The 19,889-nt window shown below is 35.7% G+C and overlaps 1 protein-coding gene across 4 annotated transcripts; it reads right to left on the bottom strand.

The window, feature by feature from the left end:
- Window positions 1-2,701: 2,701 nt before the first annotated feature.
- Window positions 2,702-17,998, bottom strand: LOC128550907 (synphilin-1-like). 4 transcript variants are annotated; one of them, XM_053530938.1, is made up of 15 exons: window positions 17,788-17,998; window positions 12,221-12,333; window positions 11,672-11,889; window positions 10,871-11,401; window positions 10,400-10,588; window positions 8,987-9,097; window positions 8,109-8,240; window positions 7,627-7,796; window positions 6,628-6,837; window positions 6,089-6,268; window positions 4,938-5,969; window positions 4,487-4,668; window positions 3,970-4,142; window positions 3,742-3,770; window positions 2,702-2,989 (listed from the first exon to the last, which is right to left on the bottom strand). In XM_053530938.1, exons 2-15 carry the CDS (start codon window positions 12,291-12,293, stop codon window positions 2,902-2,904), a joined length of 3,318 nt encoding a protein of 1,105 aa, XP_053386913.1. In that variant the 5' UTR covers window positions 12,294-12,333; window positions 17,788-17,998; the 3' UTR covers window positions 2,702-2,901. The 4 variants fall into 4 exon arrangements, with proteins under 4 accessions (XP_053386913.1, XP_053386914.1, XP_053386915.1 ...); XM_053530939.1 differs by lacking the exon at window positions 17,788-17,998 and adding an exon at window positions 15,750-15,897; XM_053530940.1 differs by lacking the exon at window positions 17,788-17,998 and adding an exon at window positions 13,312-13,460.
- Window positions 17,999-19,889: the final 1,891 nt, after the last annotated feature.

The raw sequence follows: 19,889 nt of genomic DNA, 5'->3' as shown, positions 1-19,889 counted from the left end.
CAATGTAAGTAATAATGTAGTTTGCGTTAATTAATTATTTACGTTACTAAAACGATTTTTACACATAAAATAAAAGATAAAGTAGGATGCACAGTGTAGATGTTTCATTGAAAATCGAACTGAAATTATTAGGAACTGAGACAGTTGTTCGCTTTCAACGGATTTTTTGTTACTTTTTATAGTGAGGAATACAATAATGTAAGTGTAGTGCTGCGACTCGTAGTGCGCAATGGTGCACTGAGTCTTTATCAGTAGTATCCAATGATGTTCTGTGTATTACCTGCGACCATATCAATCTTGAGACATACTTTGCGGTTTTGGTCAAGCCGTGTTTTTTTCTGCGTTGTGAGCCAAACAGTAACACCCAATCAGTTTGCAACTTGTAAAAGACAGATAGTAAAAGACACGACTGGTCGTATAACTTTGAGGTATTTGTCAAACTATTACCAAAGTTACCTACGATTGTTAAGGACCAGTTGAACAAGTAGTCACGAACAACCACAACAAGACTTATCCAGGCTTGTAGCAAAACAGTCACACGACTGTTGAATACATACACAAGACCAGCTACGATTGATTAAGTCTTTCGGTTTTTAAACTAGAAAAAAACCTCCTCATTACCTAATTAGTTTTTCTACGATTACTTGCGATTTCCAGTTGTGTCGTACCCGGCCATAACCTACTGTAACTTGTCATATCTTTCAGTGTCATTGAAACTTTGGATATTCCGCGTCACATTGAAGTTTCTGCTCTATGGAGTCTCTTTCTCAGGCTTACAATGGAGTCCATCTTGGGTCTAAGTCCACATAAATTGATTATTTACAAGGCGGCCGGAATCTGATATAAATATTGCGGAACCTGCCGGGGCGGATGGTTCAGGCTACTGACTTTGACTGACTTGTTCCCAATGGATTTGGCTTGGAAACTTCGCTTGGAGTGTAGAATTCTTAAAGTAAGGAAAGCCATCCAGCTGGCTTATGGAAAGTCAGTGGTTCTACCAAGGTGCCCGTCCATGATAAAACATGCTCGGAGAGGCACCTGGCGTCTTCCTTCACCATTAAAAGCTGAAAACTCGCCATATTTGTATCGATGCGACTCTATAAACCTATAACAAGAGGGCCATGAAGGCCCTGTATCGCTCACCTGGCCTATTGACCTAAAGATCATCAAGATTAACATTCTGACCACGTTTCATTAAGATATGGTCATAAATGTGGCCTCTAGAGTGTTAACTAGCTTTTCCTTTGATTTGACCCAGTGACCTAGTTTTTGACCCGACATGACCCAGATTCGATCTTGACCTAAAGATCATCAAGATTAACATTTTGACTAAGTTTCATGAAGATACAGTCACAAATGTGGCCTCTAGAGTGTTAACAAGCTTTTCCTTTGATTTGACCTAGTGACCTAGTTTTTGACCCTACCTAACCCAGATTTGTACTTGACCTATAGATCATCAAAATTAACATTCTGACCAAGTTTCATTAAGATATAGTCACAAATGTGGCCTCTACAGTGTAAACTAGCTTTTCCTTTGATTTCACCTGGTGACCTAGTTTTTAATCCTACATAAACCAGATCCAAACTGGACCTTAAAATCATCAAGATTAACATTCTGACAAAGTTTCATGAAGATACAGACATAAATGTGGCCTCTACAGTGTTAAAAAGCTTTTCCTCTGATTTGACCTGGTGACCTAGTTTTTGATTCAAGATAACTCAATATCAAACTCGCCAAGACTTTATTGAGGGTAACATTCTGACCAAGTTTCATTAAGATTGGGCCAAAATTGTGACCTCTAGAGTGTTAACAAGCTTTTTCTTTGATTTGACCTGGTGACCTAGTTTTTGACCCCACATAACCCGATATCAAACTTTTTCAAGATTTTATTGAGGGTAACATTCTGAGTCTTTTCTGACCAAGTTTCATTAAGATCGGGTTAAAAATGTGACCTCTAGAGTGTTAACAAACTTTTCCTTTGATTTGACCTGGTGACCTAGTTTTTGACCCCAGATGAACCAATTCAAACCCATCCAAGAAAATTATAGAGGGTAACAATCTGACCAAGTTTCATTAAGACTGGGCCAAAATTGTGACCTCTAGAGTGCTAACAAGCTTTTCCTTTTATTTGACCTGGTGAGGTAGTTTTTGACCCCAGATGACCCAATATCGAACTCGTCCAAGCTTTTATTGAGGGTAACATTCTGACCAAGTTTCATTAAGATTGCGCCTAAAATGTGACCTCTAGAGTGTTAACAGTCAAATTGTTGACGACGACGGACGACGGACACAGGGCGATCACAAAAAATCACATCCTGCAAAACATTTTGAACCATGGTCAATTATGACACCTGCTTTTTAAGAATTCAAACGTTCTTGAGTCATTCTCATGGCTACGTATTCACGTATCACTTTTAAAATTTAGCCAATGCCGGGGCTTGACCTATGCAAGCAAGTACAGGTTTGATTAGAACACGACTCCGAAACATGTTCTCCGTGACGACCATGTGAAAAAGATAGTTTATCTGACGTGGGGAAGTAGTTACTTACTCAAGCTGTACAGGTCAGAAATTGATAACTGGCTCACATTTACACAACTGAAACTTCGACAAACCGCTATCAATCAAATACTGATGCATCGTGCATGACAGTATAGTTTTGTACAATATGTGGCCGCACTTCTACAAGAACGGATAGGGATTAACTATGCAAAAATAACATTTATTTGATCATTTTAGATGAATGCTCAATTTTACATATATTCTTTTTTTGTTTGTTTGTCAGTTGAAAAACTGATACACGTCTTGGAGGATTTTGCCATTCTTCAGCTTTAGGTGTCTTTGGAACATTTTATATTCTATGACAGTTGAATTGTCTATGATGTTGAAGTAGAGACTATTTCAGACATAACTTTGCGGTGTCTGGGAGCCGCTTGTTGTGTCTGTATCACTGCGGATTCCATAGATGTAGCTTCTCCCATAGTCCGACCTGCAAAACAAGTACACTCATATAGCAAGTTTACTTTAATGTAATGCGGTAAATTATCAAACGGCACAATAGGTCACAAACGTGTAGGTGTATGGTCAATCCTGATAGAATGAATCGAACATTTTCAGTACGAGTGTTTAGAAGAGAGCCTCATAGATTGTACCAGAAAGTGTCACTGTAACACATGTCCTTACAGTATCAAAGTATATCAAATCTACATCATTTTATGCTTAAATAATTATAGGATAGACAGAAAAGATGCCTCACTGAAAGCAATCCATAAAACAACCTGACAATGTGCAAAAATCAATTGACACCAAACGAGGTCTTACTTCTAAAATCAGGCATTCCACATTCAGTTTCATAACCTAAATGGTAGTACTTCTATAAGCTACAATTGTTCGACAACGCTATCTTTCACAAGGTCATGCTTTCATGAATATCTCGGCCGTTTTCCTACGACGACTTTAAAACTTATAGTTTATAAAAGCGTATTTCTACAAGCTGGTGTCGCACTAGCCTTACTTATTTGGCTTATCGGGATGACCTATTTTATGACCTGTTATTTTATAGCTGTCATCCCTCTAAGACAGCGACAGTCAAAAGTTATCACGCGGTTCCAAAACGTCCTATTATTTGGACTAGTGTCGCACGGCCGGTCCATCAGTGGATACGCCATTCTCATACGACGATTTACTTATTGTTTACCAGATCGTACTTCTACGACATGTTACGACTAATTTAAATCTTACCAGGTCATACTTCTATCCTCTTCTTCATCCTACAAAATAACATTTATATTCGTAAATACACAAACCGACGTCACACCCAAAGCAAAGCAAAGAACATTTTAACAACGATTTTTATGCAAATATAACCTTAAAATACCATTAATTGTGTCCCTTTTTTAAATGCTAAACGTAATTTTAAAAAGAAAAGCACTTGGTTATTTAAGCTAGTATGGGAACTAGCGTTCTTACCGTAACAGACATATTTTCCCAGCGCATGTTGAGAGGCCCGGATGTCATTGCTGATCGTCTATCATAGCGCTCACGAAACTCGGACTCAGTTATTGGTTTAGTTGCTATGGCGTCTTCCAGGGTAAACAACTGCGGTTTTCCTCGTTTTCTTGGTTTTGGTCTTGGTTTATTGACTGTAAAAGAAGTCAATGATATGTAAAGCCAAACATTTTCGAACGATCAAAAAGATGTATTCTAATTACGGCTACGATCGACAATATGTGGCAACGTCTACTAATGTCCATTTATGCGTTATACGGACAATCCATATGTGATCCATAATCTTAATTTAAAAAATCTGATTTTTAGGACCAACTTCATCTGTACAATCAAAAGTGTCATTGCAATTTTGATAAGCTCTTCTAAGCGAAGACGTGGAGCTGAACAGTCAGCTGGCGCTTTTCCATATTAGATCTAGGTTATTAAATAAAAATTGAATGCTAAATATTGAAAACTTTCAAGCATCATCCAAACTTACAGCTTCTAGCATTCCTGTTTAGAAGCGCACCATTGACATCAACGATAACACGACGTTCGGACCGCTCAGGTCGGGACACTGCTGTAACATCACCCGTACTGCCTGTATGTGGATGCTGGAATCCTCCCATAATTTCACCGGTAGATGTCGTTATTCGCTCGCGGTAGTTGTCACTTGAAAACCTTGAAACAACAAAATCCAGACGTAATAATGCACTTTTAAAAGTTTTTACTGACGTGAAGATTAAATCTCATACCTTCTGATACATTTTATTAAATCAGAAGATGCTGATCTCTAACTAAAAACTTATAATTGATACAACATTGTATTTTATGTATCAAATATTGAACAAAAAAAAAACATTAAAAAGATCTGTTGAATTATATTATTAGTACCACCATCCCTCCTGGATTAGTTTTTTATTCCATGCAGGATAGGTGCCATTACTTACCGGGTCTGCTGCATTGATCGTAAATGACTCCTTAACCGATGTTCTCTAAGTTCGTCGAATGTAGAACCATCGTTTTCTAAATTTAGATGTATCTTTCTTCTAATGTCATTTCCATACGGGAAAGAAACTTTGAAATTACGAGACTCAACATCCGGATTGTCATTTCCTATATCCCACCAATAAGAAGCACTATCCGTGGTTGTATCATTCGTGACGTCATCACTTGATGTTGTCTCTAGACTGGTTAATCCAAGTTTAGAGTACCAGTCAGAAGCACCGGAAGTCTCTGAAGTGATAGACGTAAATGTAGATGTATAAATAGATCCTAATGACCCGACATCAGGATTAGAGTCTTTGCTTTCACTGGAGGAAATAGTGTGTTCGGAATCCGAGCCTTTCTCTCTGGTTCGCTCTCCTGCTATAAGCAAATCAATTCGCTCATCCAAAGAAAGCAACTTCGTAAAAGGCCTTTCAGTCGGATTTTCATTTTCTATACAGTCGTTTTCTGTCTTTTCATTGTCAATTTTTGAATCTGTTACTAAATGATTTACAGATATTTCCGTTTCAGCGCATTCATCTTCCGACTGTAGACAAGGCACGGTTGCTGTATTCTTTGTCTGAGTAATATGTGGTGATTTTAAATCAGCAGAATTTTCCATGTTGCAAGTTTGTAGGTCACTTTCCGTACTGAAGTTTGTATCAGTTTTATTGGAAATGGTTCTGTCTTCTTCAGCAGTGTTAGTTTCTTTCCACTCACTCATAGAGTCACTAACATTTTGTACACCTGACATCGATTCTTTTAAACTGCACCTTCCATCTGACTGCACGTTGGGTGTCTGCAATTTTGCTACGAGTGGCTGATCCGTGTTTTTACTTACTGGTTGCATTTTTTCATTTTTCACGTTTGTCTCATGAGAACTACGTGCAAACACTTCTGTGGATATCTTATTCACCTTCAAATATTTGTCATACACGGAACTCGTTTCCCAGTTTTCTAACATGTATTCTTTATGGATATCTCGAATTAACGAACTGTAAATAAAGAAAACTACTTTATTAATTAAAATGCATTACATGAAAGCACTTCAAAAAAAATCTCAAACGATTTTGTTCTGATTATGTATCATGTTAACCGAGTCAGGACTACTAACCTCAGTTTAGAGCCGTTCTCATCAATCTCCCCCCTATTGATTTGGTCATCCGTAGGAAGAATGACATCATCAATGGATGAAAACAATTTCAGAAGAGCATCATCCATTTCAGATAACGGTGAAAATTCGAATGTATCTTCGAGACGTTCTATTTCACCTCGTAGTTCTTCTAACTTGTCTCTGCATACATGTAATCGAAAAGTAAAATGTTGAAATAAATATAAAACATCGTATGACAGAGAAAGAAACAGATGAATAATACAAATACTCTGTTTACAGACATTTTTTTTTGGTTTGAATTACTATCTCATCCTATTGTAAACTAACAGGTACACGTGAGCACAAATCAGCCACCATACGTGAGGGTATCTACAATTAATTGTCATTAGGAATACATGAGCGTGTTTCTAAAAACGTATTGCCTGTAAAGGCTCCATAGACCACCCTGTTTTCACTTTATAGATCTTAATTCTAGAATGGCATCTAAAACATAAGTAATTTGAATCATGTACCTGGTTATGAGTACTCTTAATACCCACCTTGCTTCTTTACGTTTAGTGGCACTGTCCATACTCGTGTGCTTGACAAACAATTGCAGGTCCTCTTCTAGTTTGTTGAGCGTTTCAAGAATGTTGTTCTTATTTTCCGTCAACAGATGACTGGTTTCTGAACACAAGTCACCGTATCGATTTAGACAAAGTCTAACATGTTCTAAACTTGGCTTCACTGAAGACACCTGCTCACTCAGCCTGATGGTAAACAAGCAACAATTTGAGCATAAAAGACAATGATGTGATGGGACCTTTTCAATAAGCATGTTGTTCAACAGTGAAAGATAAAAAACACAATGTTTTTTTCACTGTAGGTTAACATATGTAAGCATAATTTATTTCTGAAAATACACACTATCATAAAATTACTGCTCTACTAAACATTTGCTCCTTTGGTATGCTGGTAAACAAGTTAGATATTAACACCTGCTGCTTCGGTTTGTTAGTTAACAAAATGATAAAACAGAGTTTTGGAAACAAGTAAAGACATAAACTACAATGTTGTGTCTGTTGGTAGAGCTGGTAAATCTTATACACATTTGTGCAGACTTACCTGCTCCCTTCCAGTGAAACATGCAGCATAACGTTGAGGTTAAAATCGAGTGGTTTTGACATCTAACCAAAGGAATATTGTTGAACGTTTAAGAATAAAACAATGAAAAGATAAGAAGAGACAGAAAAAAAATTGTAAAGTGTAAATTCCAAAGTCCCAGATAGGTATATACAATATATGACTAAGTGTGACCCAAATAGTTTCCATTTAGAACAGTAAGGTTTGGAAATTTATTTAAATCATTCGTGCCAACTGCAATGACATAAATAGTGATAAAATTATATAGACTTAACACACAACACAAACACATAGGTGCTGAACAGTTATCCGAAATATCCATCGTTCGAAATTAGATTTATTTCTTTTCCTTCAGCGTTTTACTTCAATATAAAAAATAAGATATACGGGGTCCACGTCACAATCATTTTGCTTACCTTGCATTTAGATGCACGTTTGTCCTTAGTGATGACCATAATTCTTCACATACATTAAGAAGAAGTAAATATTCGAAACAAGCATGGCTTCTGCTCTGATGTGCAACATGAAGAGGGCGCTGTTGCATTAAATTTCCGGAAGTTACGTCATACCCGGCAGCTACTAAAGCCTGAAAGAAATATTAATAAATGGCTCCTTAAGCCGTACTCTTTCTACCTACTTTAATTATGTCACAGTTATTTTTCTTCATGTTATTACTGTGTATTGTAACAGAGTATTTTTGTATGATGCCTTTAAACATGGATTGCTTTCGTTAACATTCAAACTAGGAAACTAGTATACACCTGGATTCAGTTTGGCTTTGGCGCAAATTTGCACTAAGCCCAAAGACCCTGAAGAAAGCAGAAGTAGAATATTACTTAGAATCTTTTGTTGAAATTTTCGGTGCAAAATTCTAATAATAAAAGTATTAATTACAAACCTGTAGGCAATGGATATGCCCGTGCCTTGCTGCAAGATGTGCGGCTGTGTTACCACGTGAGTCTCCAGGCAACATGCACGAGCTTTGAGGATCACGTGACAGGTATGTCAGTAACAGACTGAGGCAATCTGCCTGCGAAATGATACACACGTCTTATGTTATTAATATGGCTTATGTGTAGGTTATAGTTGTGTTTTTGTTGTAGTAGTTTTTGAGGTAGGTGTTCTTACCCAAGACCATTTTGTATAGGCGGATGAACCCAAAACACTCCAAGTTATCTTTCAGAATAAAATATTTTTGCTAGCATTCTGTCGAAATTTCAGTAAAATCAATCGATTCAACTTAAGTTATTTCAGTATGTTTGAGGGCTAGGTAACATTTGGTGAAGTTACAGTCAAATACATCTATTCAAAGGTATTTTTGATACGTTATGAATAAACACAATACTGTTAAATATCAGTTTCTAAAAATGTACTTTCTGTAGTTTTTAAGATAAAAGTAAAATATCAAGGGTTGCGTCAGAAGATTTGTTAAAAGCGTGTTGTTTTTTTCTGGTCATATTGTGGAGCCCTCAACGGGAAAACGCCAACACTTAAGTAGAATCATTGCCCTTCCGTCGGTACAATATATAGTGTGTAAAACATTGCACTATTTGACATATTCAAAATATTCATTCAAATCTTTGTTTTAATTAATTAAAATGATTTAATATTTTAATACTTGCTCATAAAAATATAAAAAAAAATCTTATCAAAAAACTTTCGATATCATATCATGTTATTTTCATTCTATGAAATTATTTAAATAAAACCAAAGAGGTACGAAGAACTACATATGGGAATAAAATTTATGTGTACATTGAAAGTAAGATGACATACCTGTCCAAACTGAGCACAAACGTTTAGGAGACGGTTGATGAGAGACAAACTTGATGAATTCCGTCTCTGGTTTCTTTCAAGAATCACACTCAAGCAATCATATTTACCGAACTGAAAAAAATGCGGGAAATCAAGCAATCATATTTACCGAGCTGTAGAAAAACGCGGAAGATGTAGATTCGACGGTTTTTAACTTTAAAATAGACAGATTTTATGGGAATAGCAGAAGAACGGGATAAGATATACAGCTGTTGATGCTTACAAATACTGAAAAAGAACATTGCCTAAAATAAGCTTAAAACGTGATGAAATGTAATTAAAAGTTTACTTTGTCCACAGTATTTATGTTTGGCTTTAGTTTTTGACAGACGATTTTTTTGTCAAATGTATGTTTTATACAGTCAGTCACGGATTCAGATCTATTCGCGATGCTTTTTAACCAGTGTTTACTAAACACATCATAACCCGACTGCCAGTTCATTATCTATTTTTGGGAAAATATATCTAAATTTCATAAAGAAGACAAGTAAAATGGACCGTGCACTGTTTACTATATCTTTTCTAGCATGTTTCGACTCAGTGAAAAATGATATCGAAATCAACGAAGACAAAGAAATTTCAAAATCAAAGGGTGTGTATACTTCATAAATATGATAAAAATACGGAGCTTTGAATATGTTAGCTAATAAAATTTCATCTAGCGTTATACATATTTACTTCACGGTGTCAACCGCTAAATTAATCTGAGTAAATCTATGGTAGCAGGGTACACTTTCGAATTTTGGCCCCCGTCAATATTTGTTATAAAGAGAACATCGTGATTTTGGATGCATGTAAATTAAGGTGAGAGATAATGATTATTAATTCTTTAGAAAATCTATACAGCCGATACATGTAAAATTCTGATGTCAGTTGGAAAACTAACTGCTGGTAGCTTTGTATGATCAATGAGACACCATTTCGCGGAAAAATTCAATTCACGGAAGGGTTCTGTGCTTGTTGATTGATACTCAGGAACAGTTTCGTTATTTTCCGAAAAAACGAGCTGGATAGGCCCCCATTCCGTTTATGTCCTGACGTTCAGTAAGGACTATTAAATTAAGAAATGCAGTAAAATTGGACAGTGTTCTTGCAGCGGGATCATTGTAGACTGTTCAAAAGGTGCAAAATTGATGATTTTGGCACGCTATTTTTCATGGATGATGTATACCTTTCGCTTTGATAACTTTCTTTATTCTTGTATGAGAATCCTGATCTTGCCATTAATTAAAAGCACAAAACATGCACGCAATTTATAAAATAGCCACCCAAATTTTGCTCATAGGGGAAGTGCAATATTGCGACTCGCTACATGTAAGACCGTCCGTGCCCAAAATTTTCGCATCTAAGTGTACCTTGCTACCTATTGTCTACCTTTGCTGCAATTTCTATGGCAGTTTCATTTTCCAGGTTCATTTCTGATGTCATTTCCGGAAACTTCTCTAGGATATACTTGATGACATCTGCGTTGCCAAGCAACACAGCCCGATGAAGTAAGTTGTTGCCATGGTGATCTCGTAGTTTTAAAACATCGCCTGGTTGCATGTCTTCAATTTTCTGCATCTGTATTGAAAACATCATATATATAAGTGTCAAAACTTTATGTAATTCGTGTTACACAATACATGGCTAAAACTGTAATTTCATAATCATATCATTAGAATTTCACTTATAACATATCAATGTACACGATAATGTGCTTAGAATCAGTGAATGATGCAAAGCCTGTACAACATGCATAGGAATTCCCATTTTGATGCACGGTTTATACTACATGACATTGAACCATATAAAAAAGTACAATAGGCAGAAATCCTTGACAGTATCAGTAAACAAAATACTTACAATATCACTGGAACTCCCTGACAGAGTATCTGTGAATATATCGCGCACTTGCTCGCATTCTTTGGGACTTGAATTTCTGTTTTTGTAAATGTTCATATTTAGTGTGCTTGAATGCCGCTCGGGAATCTTCCATGGTAGATGGCTACTTTTCACAGGAACAGTTTGGTCCATTTCCTGAGAAAACGTCTCAGAAAACGATGTGATCTGTGAATCTGATATAGAACAAGAGTCCGTGCGATTCACATCATCGCTACAATTGTTGGAACCAGTTCGCTGACTGGAACTCGCAATGTCACTGGTGGTTTCCGACCCGGACTTATCACACTGGTCTGAGAAATTGACAGCCTTCTTACTATTGAGATTTCTCCATTTATGCCGTTTACTAAACACTCCACCTCCCTTCTTTGATCTTTTAGAATCGCGTGATCTAACTTCATCCTCTGATAATAAACTTGTATCATCAGAACCTTTAAAACCGAATTTCTTCTTTAACTTGCTGTACTTGGTCGCTACCTGCGGTCTCTTGCCTCCCTGCAACAATACAACTGAACTTTACGCAGATCTGGCAAGTGTGTGTCCAAACTTCGTCAATGAAAATTGGTGTCAACTGAAGAAGCTTATTAAAGCCAAACATGTTTTACCATACAGTGTCGGTTGTTGAATTTACATAAACATGTTAAAACTAAGGGAACTCTACTTTTTTCGCCCGAAGACGAATGAAGCAAAAAAAGAAGAAAGATATCTTACTATTCATGGATAATACTTAATAGTATGTGTTTTAGTATGATAAAACAAACTTACAGATACAAACTTGGTTTCTTGCTTCGATGCCACGCTGTCATTAGTTGCGGCAAAACATTCGGCAATAGAATCATCAATAGGAAACTGCTGGACAAAAGTCTCAAACTCAATCTCGTTTTGATATACAGCCTCGTTTTCGGAATATCTGTCATGAATACTTCCACGCGGGGATTCAATATGTCCAAAGCGTTCTTGTATACTTTTCATGGATATGAAATCTGTGGAGCAAAGATAAAATTGAAAGAACAGAAGCCTACTTATAACAAACTTTGAACAAACCGTTATTTTACGATTCGCTTTAACTTTCAGATAAGTCCTAATTAATTCATCTACAAATAGAATTTATATGCTTTAGGAAAGTAACCAGAAATGGATTAAAAAGATGTTGCACTCATCTTCATGTTTCATTTTCGTGAATCTGACTTCATTATGTAGTTTTGATTTCAACTGTGCACAAATTACTCCTTAGTTTTAGTTAAAGCCAAAAAAGCAAGCAAATTCTTGCATTATATATAAGCTTTGACTGAAGTTATAACAATAAGGCCTTACCAAATATGGCTTCTGGGTTTTGTTCAATAAATTCCATGTCGACGGTTGAGCCAGGTACCAATATATCGTCCATACCGAAGTTTATTCTGTCTGTAATATGATAGCTGAGAAATCTGAAAGAAAAAGAACATCTAGTAATTACTGTTGGTACGATATTTGTGTTGATATATTATATTATACCAGGTTTTGTAAAGTGATCGCAAACATCAAGGTATTGGTCACCGTAACGTATGTTACATTTATTACCTGTCAATGTAATCCAGATTACGGACCTGGCTATTTCTCCGCGCAGGAAACAGAGCTGTGGGTGATATAACCTCAGAGTCATTTCCTATGCAGAAGTTTCTCAGTAATGTTAACATTTCTAAAAATTGTTAACTGCGTGTTTCTTTCCTTAATGTCAAACAATATCTAACGATATTTTAAAACACAGATCTGCTCTTTTAACGTGCAAAAAATATATTCCACAAAATGTACTAAGAACACACATTAAGAATTAGTTTTATACATGTAACCAATTATTTAATTCAAATTTAAGTGTGATTTCTCAAGCTTCATAGATACACATAGTAAAGTAAATTTACGCACTAGCAATATTTTAGATAAAATTTCATTATAGGCCTAATGCATCAATGATTATTTAAATGATCAGTTTTGTACATAAAGATTGGGTTTCACGTACTAACGCATCAGAATAGATATAAACAATAACAATATCAACTAAATTAAGAATTACACCATCTAGGTATATATTTGATATAATGATTTTATAACAGAAGAACGTGTACCCGTCTACATTTACTGACTAATTAAACAGATCTTTGTTCGTCGTTTGGTCAGGGTCATCCATTTCTGTTTAATTTAAATACGTCATTAAAACCGCTATATTGTTTCTATTTCTCCTATGTAACTAGCCTCGTCCTCTTTGTTCCAGCCACAGACAGACTACCGCCCCATTCCTCACCACATCACTGCTTCTCAAGTTATTCCCCCCTACCCTCTAGCCTATCTCATTATCTATCACCGGTATTACCTATCACCGACTTTAACAACATTCTTCCCTTTTGCATGTTTTGCAATATTTCACTTACTTTTTCGTATGAATTCACCACAGTAATACCATGTCCGACTGACTGTACCAATACTGGCGGCTATGAGGGACATAATGATCATAATTCAAACCATTTAGAAGAGCTGTCAGCAGGTAAATTTCTTTGTTAATAGGAAGAACGTCATCGTAAATTGTCTATGTAAAGCGTTATAAAACATTTTAATGTAGCTATTTTTCTCGTACAATAAGCCATGTTTGCACAAATCCTTCTTTCCTTAGATATTTTAAAGAATGATAAATGAATTAAATTTGTTTGTTCAAATCAATACGCGGATAGGCCATTGATCGAGAGTATTAGGTTACAGATATCAGAATAATTGGATGAATGACATAAAATGATCTTGGTTGTATCCTATTATATGATTTTATATACCCGGTAGTCATACAATTTTCGGTTCTTGTGTTCGTATTGTACCAAATTTCGTGGGGAACCTCATAGTCTGTAACATGACAAGTCGTATTATCACGTTGTATGACGAGTTGTGGCGACTCCGTAATTCGCCATGATTCATTCAAATTTAAGTCGTAGCACACCAGGATGTTAAAAGTAGCTGTTGATGCTACATGACTCGTAGCACGCCACACTCCATCAATAGTGTAAGTACACCGTATGTACCATGATTCGTAGTTCGGCATGATTCGTCGAACAGCATAGTATACCGTGATTTTCAGAGGGTCATGGTGCTTCAATTCTAGTGATGTGCTGTGACTCGTATTTTGCTATGATACGTCAGCAGCCGTAGTATGCCAAGATCCGAGGATTGTTGTGATGTAACATGGCTCAAAAGGATTTCCTAAGGGATGTGGTGCTTCAGTGACGGTAATACATTATGGCTCGTAGTTCGCAATGATGCATAATGAGTGGTAGTACACCATGATGTTCTAAGAAATGTGGTACTTCAGTAACGGTGATGTACCATGGCTCGCAGTTCACAATTTTACACAATGTCTCGTAATACACCGTGATGTTTTTAAGGCCGCTGTGCTTCAGTGAGTGTGATTCGCCGTGACTCGTTTCTTCGCCTTGATTTACAACGAATCGTGTACACCATGACATTCTAAGGGCCAAGTTGCTCCAACTGGCCAGTAGTTCACAATAATGCACAACGAGTCATCGTGTACACCATGACATTCTAAGAGCCGCATTGCTTCAATTGGCCAGTAGTTCACAATGATGCACAACGAGTCGTGTACAAAATGACATTCTAGGGCCATGTTGCTTCAACTGGCCAGTAGTTCGCAATGGTGCACAACGAGTCGTAACTTATGGTGAATACTGATATTGCGATGAGTACTAACACATTGTGAATACTGATGCTTTGTGAATACTGATATTGCGATGAGTACTAATACTATTGTGAATACTGCTGCAACGGTGTATACTGATATAGCGCCAAAAAAGTTATAATATGATGATTACTGGTATTGCTCGAAAACTAATGCTATAGTGAATACAGATGCTATGATGTATACTGATATTGCGATAAGTACTGATGTTAGGGTGAATACTGATGCTATGGTGAATACTGATGCTATGTTGAGTACTGATGATATGGTGAGTACTGATGCTATGGTGAATACTGATCCTATGGTGAATTCTGATGCTATGGTGAATACTGATGCTATGGTGAGTATAGATGCTATGGTGAATACTGATGCTATGGTGAGTACTGATGATATGGTGAGTACTGATGCTATGGTGAATACTGATGCTACGGTGAGTACTGATGATATGGTGAGTACTGATGCTATGGTGAATACTGATGCTATGGTGTATACCGATATTGCGATGTAAACTAATGTTAAGATGAATACTAATGTTATGAATAATACTAATGCTATAGTGAATACTAATGTTATGAATAATACTAATGCTATAGTGAATACTAATGTTATGATGAATACTGATTTTACAGTGAATATTAATATTATGGTTTGTACTACTGCTATATTGAATACTAATTCTACCTTTAACGTTATGGTAATTACTTTTCTTATGTTTTGCTGAGTACTGCTAATAAAACATGACGAGTTAATAATGAAAACTGAGTGCATGGTGAATGTATATTTAATGGCTAAGCTAATGGTGAAAAGGAGTTACTGGTGAATGTTGAGTTAACGGTGAAAACTGAATTAAAGGTGACTGCCGAGTCAATGATGAAAGCAGAGTTAATGGTGAATACTGAGTTAATGGAATGGTGAATGCTGAGTTACTGGAATGGTGAATACTGAGTTATGGAAGGGTGAATACTGGTGAAAACATGCGATGTTGAGGTTAAGATAATCACTGATATTAAGGAGCCTGGTAATTTTTTAGAATTCAAATGTAAGCATCTCTATTTAATGTTGAAAACCCCATAACGACATACCATACGTGTAATATGAAGCATTTATTATTCAAAGTAATTCTGCACTTACCGATTTAAAGAAAGTCCAAAATGATCAGAAAATTTCTATTCAAAATCACAAATTAGTTTCACACTGATTCTTTTTCAAGATCTTTCCGACTATCAATCAAACAATAAAATGTTATCAAGAAAATATTTATTAAAACAGGACCGTGTTAAATTGGCCTTTTAACCATTGAAACATTGATCACTCATCGATTGATAATAATGTTAAGGTAGACGGTCACCTGTATAAGGAATATTACTGCATTGATCTTTTTTTTTGCTTGCTGCATTAAGCGGAGTCTCTAATCTCATATCTGTTCTATAATTAAAAAAAAGAATTGTGTTCATGTGTTCTCGATCTTTAAATAAACAAAAGCGTAAAAGAAAACGCAATAAATTATTTAAATAATCATCAGTAAGTATGATGAATGTATATAATCATCAGGATGTCATCTATTTATATACCATGCTTCATTTTTTAGTACTGGCAGAAAGTTCTTAAATATGATTCAAATCACTCGACATTATTGTGACCGTTGTTTTGTGCTGAAACTGAATGTAACATACTATCAATGTTTTTGTTCAATCTGATGTCCTAAAACAAAAGACCCATTAAGGACGATGACAGTTACACTTCATACAACAAAACAAAACAAAAAGACTTAAATTATGTATCAGAGAGGAAGAGCGAAAGTTGCGAGATGGGGCATACCACATTTGAGTAGTTTTAGTTCTTGAAGTAATGTCGTGCGAGTACCTGTTAAAGAAAGATAATGTCTCTTTCGACCAGATTGAAAATGAAATACATGTACTTATGGAGAGTGAATTACATAACGATATTCGAGAAAACTTGTTTAAAGCCACATACTTAAATGAGAACTTTATGGTTATGTCTGAAAATAAACATTCATATTTATGAACAGTTCATATTCATTTTTTTTCTATAGACACAAACGAGAACTTTACGAATATATCTGAAAACAAAGAGTCAACATTCAATTTTACTAATGTAGAAAAGAAATGAAATTAAGATCGTTTGGCATTCTTTGTGTCGTTTATTGCCATTCAATGCATTTCCAACAAACACAATAGTTTTTCTCTAAAAACGACTGTCAAAATGCAAGGTATTTCATCATGTAAAAGTATTTTGTTTGGAGGTATCCCGCTACCTAACAGTGCCGGAACGGCTACATAGGAAACGCTATTTATAATTTAACAAAGCCTTGCACAAAGATAAAATCTAAACTATCAATATTTTTATTGATATTTCAGTCACTCGTAAGGCTAGGCAGGAATTAATTATTTAATACTTTATATCTAAAAATCAATCTTAAGTCATTCTTGTGTACAATCGCGAATTTGTTTGATTTTGAAGCCACTGTAAAAATACGTATTGACACAAAATTAAGACACATTTAGAGAAATTTCGAAATACAGCTTAAACAGAAACACGTTTGCTTTGTTGGAATTTGTTAAGCAAGAAAAATCACACTTATGTTATGCAAATATATACTGAACTGTTAAAGTATTTCGTTTAGTACAAACCATCACATTTAATATTACCGTTGATTCCTCCAACAAACTGTAAAAAAAATTCACAGACTTTCGGCCGCCGGGTCGTTAGATATACATGTATGCACGGCCGGTACGTCATGCTGATTTCCAAATGACAAATTCTACTTCTTAATGCTAAATGCTAACTGCTAAATTCTTGTCAAATATCGGCTGCCAAATGAGAAATGCGGAACTAAACACACCAGATGCTTACTGCTTAATACAGCTATGTGGATGAACGCATCATTGTGAATAATCATTGACCTTGTAACAGTTAAAAACTTTTAAGTCGCTTGACCGGTAGAACATGCTACAGCTTCAAATCAAACTAGCAGAACATTTCATGTTTTCTTGTAAGTCAAAAAATTGTTCTCAATAAATTCGGAGACCTAGCATAGGCACGTGCAGATGGGTTTTTCTACGCCGGACCAACCCCGCCCTGGTTCGATCATCTCAATGTTATGATTGTAGTTCATTTAATGTTAAGAAGTGCATAAAAATAAACTCACCTATTTAAACAGGCAAATTACTCCACTGCCCACGTTTAATCTTAAAAATTGTCCCAATCAATTTGAACAACACACTTGACAATAATGTCTCTAAACTATTTTGAATAATCTATGGCGTTTTTAGGTATAAACTCGTATACAACTATCATATTATGGTATTGAAGGCCTGTCAGTTATTAAATACATAAGAAATACATTAAATACATCCTATCTAAAACATGACACATTTTAAACAAATTTAACTTTAAATAATTTGATAGTACTGACTAGCTCGTGATTTCTTAATGATACACGACTAGTTCAAGTTTTACAACAAACGTTTAGGTATCGCATAATTTAACAGATTAAATAAAAAATTGTGGATAAGAAAGATTTTAGCTCCATTCAAACATCGGTATAATTATATCATATATAAAATGTGTTTTCTTAAAAAAAAACTACAGCATTTCGAGGAATTTACAAAAACAACGTTCTTAAGTAACATAAAGCTAGGGACTTAAGTATAAAACAATCCTGCGAAAGTCGCTTGATGAAACATCGCAAAGTAACGACCGAGGATTCTCATATTACATCTGGTTTTAATTAAGGTTATAAAACTTAGTTTGGTCAATCTCTAACAACCAGTCAAATGTGCGAGTTTGAGACTGGTCACCAAACTGTTTCTAGAAGTTGTGTCAAGTCCAGGGCAGCGAACATCCGACTGATTAAAAAAAAGCTCTGGCAGAGTTTCTTGAAAATCATGTTGAACTAAAGCAGCATACATAGTTGAAATGACAGGGCAAGTCAACGAGAGGAGTAATTACTATTTCAATATAATTCAATTATAATCAAGCATTTGACTGGGGGACGAGTTGACTTGATACCATAGGTCTGGATCTGCCGAATTACTCCGAAGCCGCGGGCAGGATCGCGGGTCTAATGCTTTTTGTTTGGTTTTAAAACACACTGACACAATCTTAGATCATATCCGGCTTTTGATCGTGGAAGCGCTTCGGACCCGAACTGCCCCTCCAGGGATTGTTTCTGCTTCTCAAGCACTTCGAGCACAATTACTTATCGTAAGTCTTATGTAAGTAAGAAATATCTTTAAAAAAATATGGCCGGCGTAGTCGAGATGGATAAGAAAAAATGCACAAAAATGGCTGCAGTGTATTACACACTAGAGGAAAGATTGGCAACAGAAACCCTTCCCTACCCGACAGTGCGCCTGAAAACCACTCCAGTTAATGTAACATGCAGTATGTACTAGTTAAATACGACCGTACACAGCTCTTTGTGTAAGTTTATGAAAATCAGTATTTTGATGGGACTTTTTAAAGTATTTACTAGTATATATTTATTTAGTAATACCAATATACCTGCTAAAATATACTGACAGACATGTTAACAGTGTCATTTATGACGAAGTCATTTCATTCAGAGTTGCACAAGACGGAGTGAAAAAACTGAATACTTTCATCAGCAAGACTTTCCATGTAGCTAAAATACCATAACACGTTATCAAGCAATCTGACTTGCAACTTTGTCACATGGCATAGATCACTGTAAGTCATGAAAACGAACTTACTGGCTGGCCGAAAAGTAAAATAAAATGAAAATCTACATTCACCGACAATACATGCCACGAGATTTAAAACGCGTTCATAAATTGGCACAGGAAAAAAAACTGTTATTACTAAATTATAGAGATTGTAATGAATAGTGATATCAAGTTCATGTAATCATGATATTGTGTTTTATTAGTGTAAAAATAGTATTTGTAACTTATTGTATGATATATATTTTCACGAATAAATCAAATCAAATCAAACCAGCGGCTTTTCGTTTATCATGTAGAAATTTGAGTTTGTTTTCAAGTCAGTAAACACATCAATTTATTATTCAAGTTAAAGCCAACTAATTGTTATCGAATGTATAAAGATGATCTTTGATGCGGAAAGTTTCACAGTCAAAGGCATAAATCATCGCTGGATAAACGGTGCGTCCAAAGTGTAACATTACCTGCCTTTGTTTGGCCACACAAAGTTTTAGTTTCCTTATTTATACCAGTGAAGATAAAATGCTTGACACGAAGTGTCAAACTAAAACAATAAGAAGTATTT

This window comes from Mercenaria mercenaria, chromosome 19 (genome assembly GCF_021730395.1).
Source record: "Mercenaria mercenaria strain notata chromosome 19, MADL_Memer_1, whole genome shotgun sequence".
Lineage (NCBI taxonomy): Eukaryota > Metazoa > Mollusca > Bivalvia > Venerida > Veneridae > Mercenaria > Mercenaria mercenaria.
Note: the sequence above shows the minus strand (reverse complement) of the source record. Positions and strands in the feature narration are given on the sequence as shown.

Excerpts from the sequence above, each read along its gene's own strand:
- LOC128550907 (XM_053530937.1), bottom strand. The coding sequence starts at position 12,582 with ATGTTAACATTACTGAGAAACTTCTGCATAGGAAATGACTCTGAGGTT. Across the intron at positions 6,838-7,626 it reads AACGTGCATCTAAATGCAAG|GCTGAGTGAGCAGGTGTCTT; the intron begins GTAAGCAAAATG and ends GTTTACCATCAG. Across the intron at positions 4,143-4,486 it reads AAACAGGAATGCTAGAAGCT|TCAATAAACCAAGACCAAAA; the intron begins GTAAGTTTGGAT and ends CTTCTTTTACAG.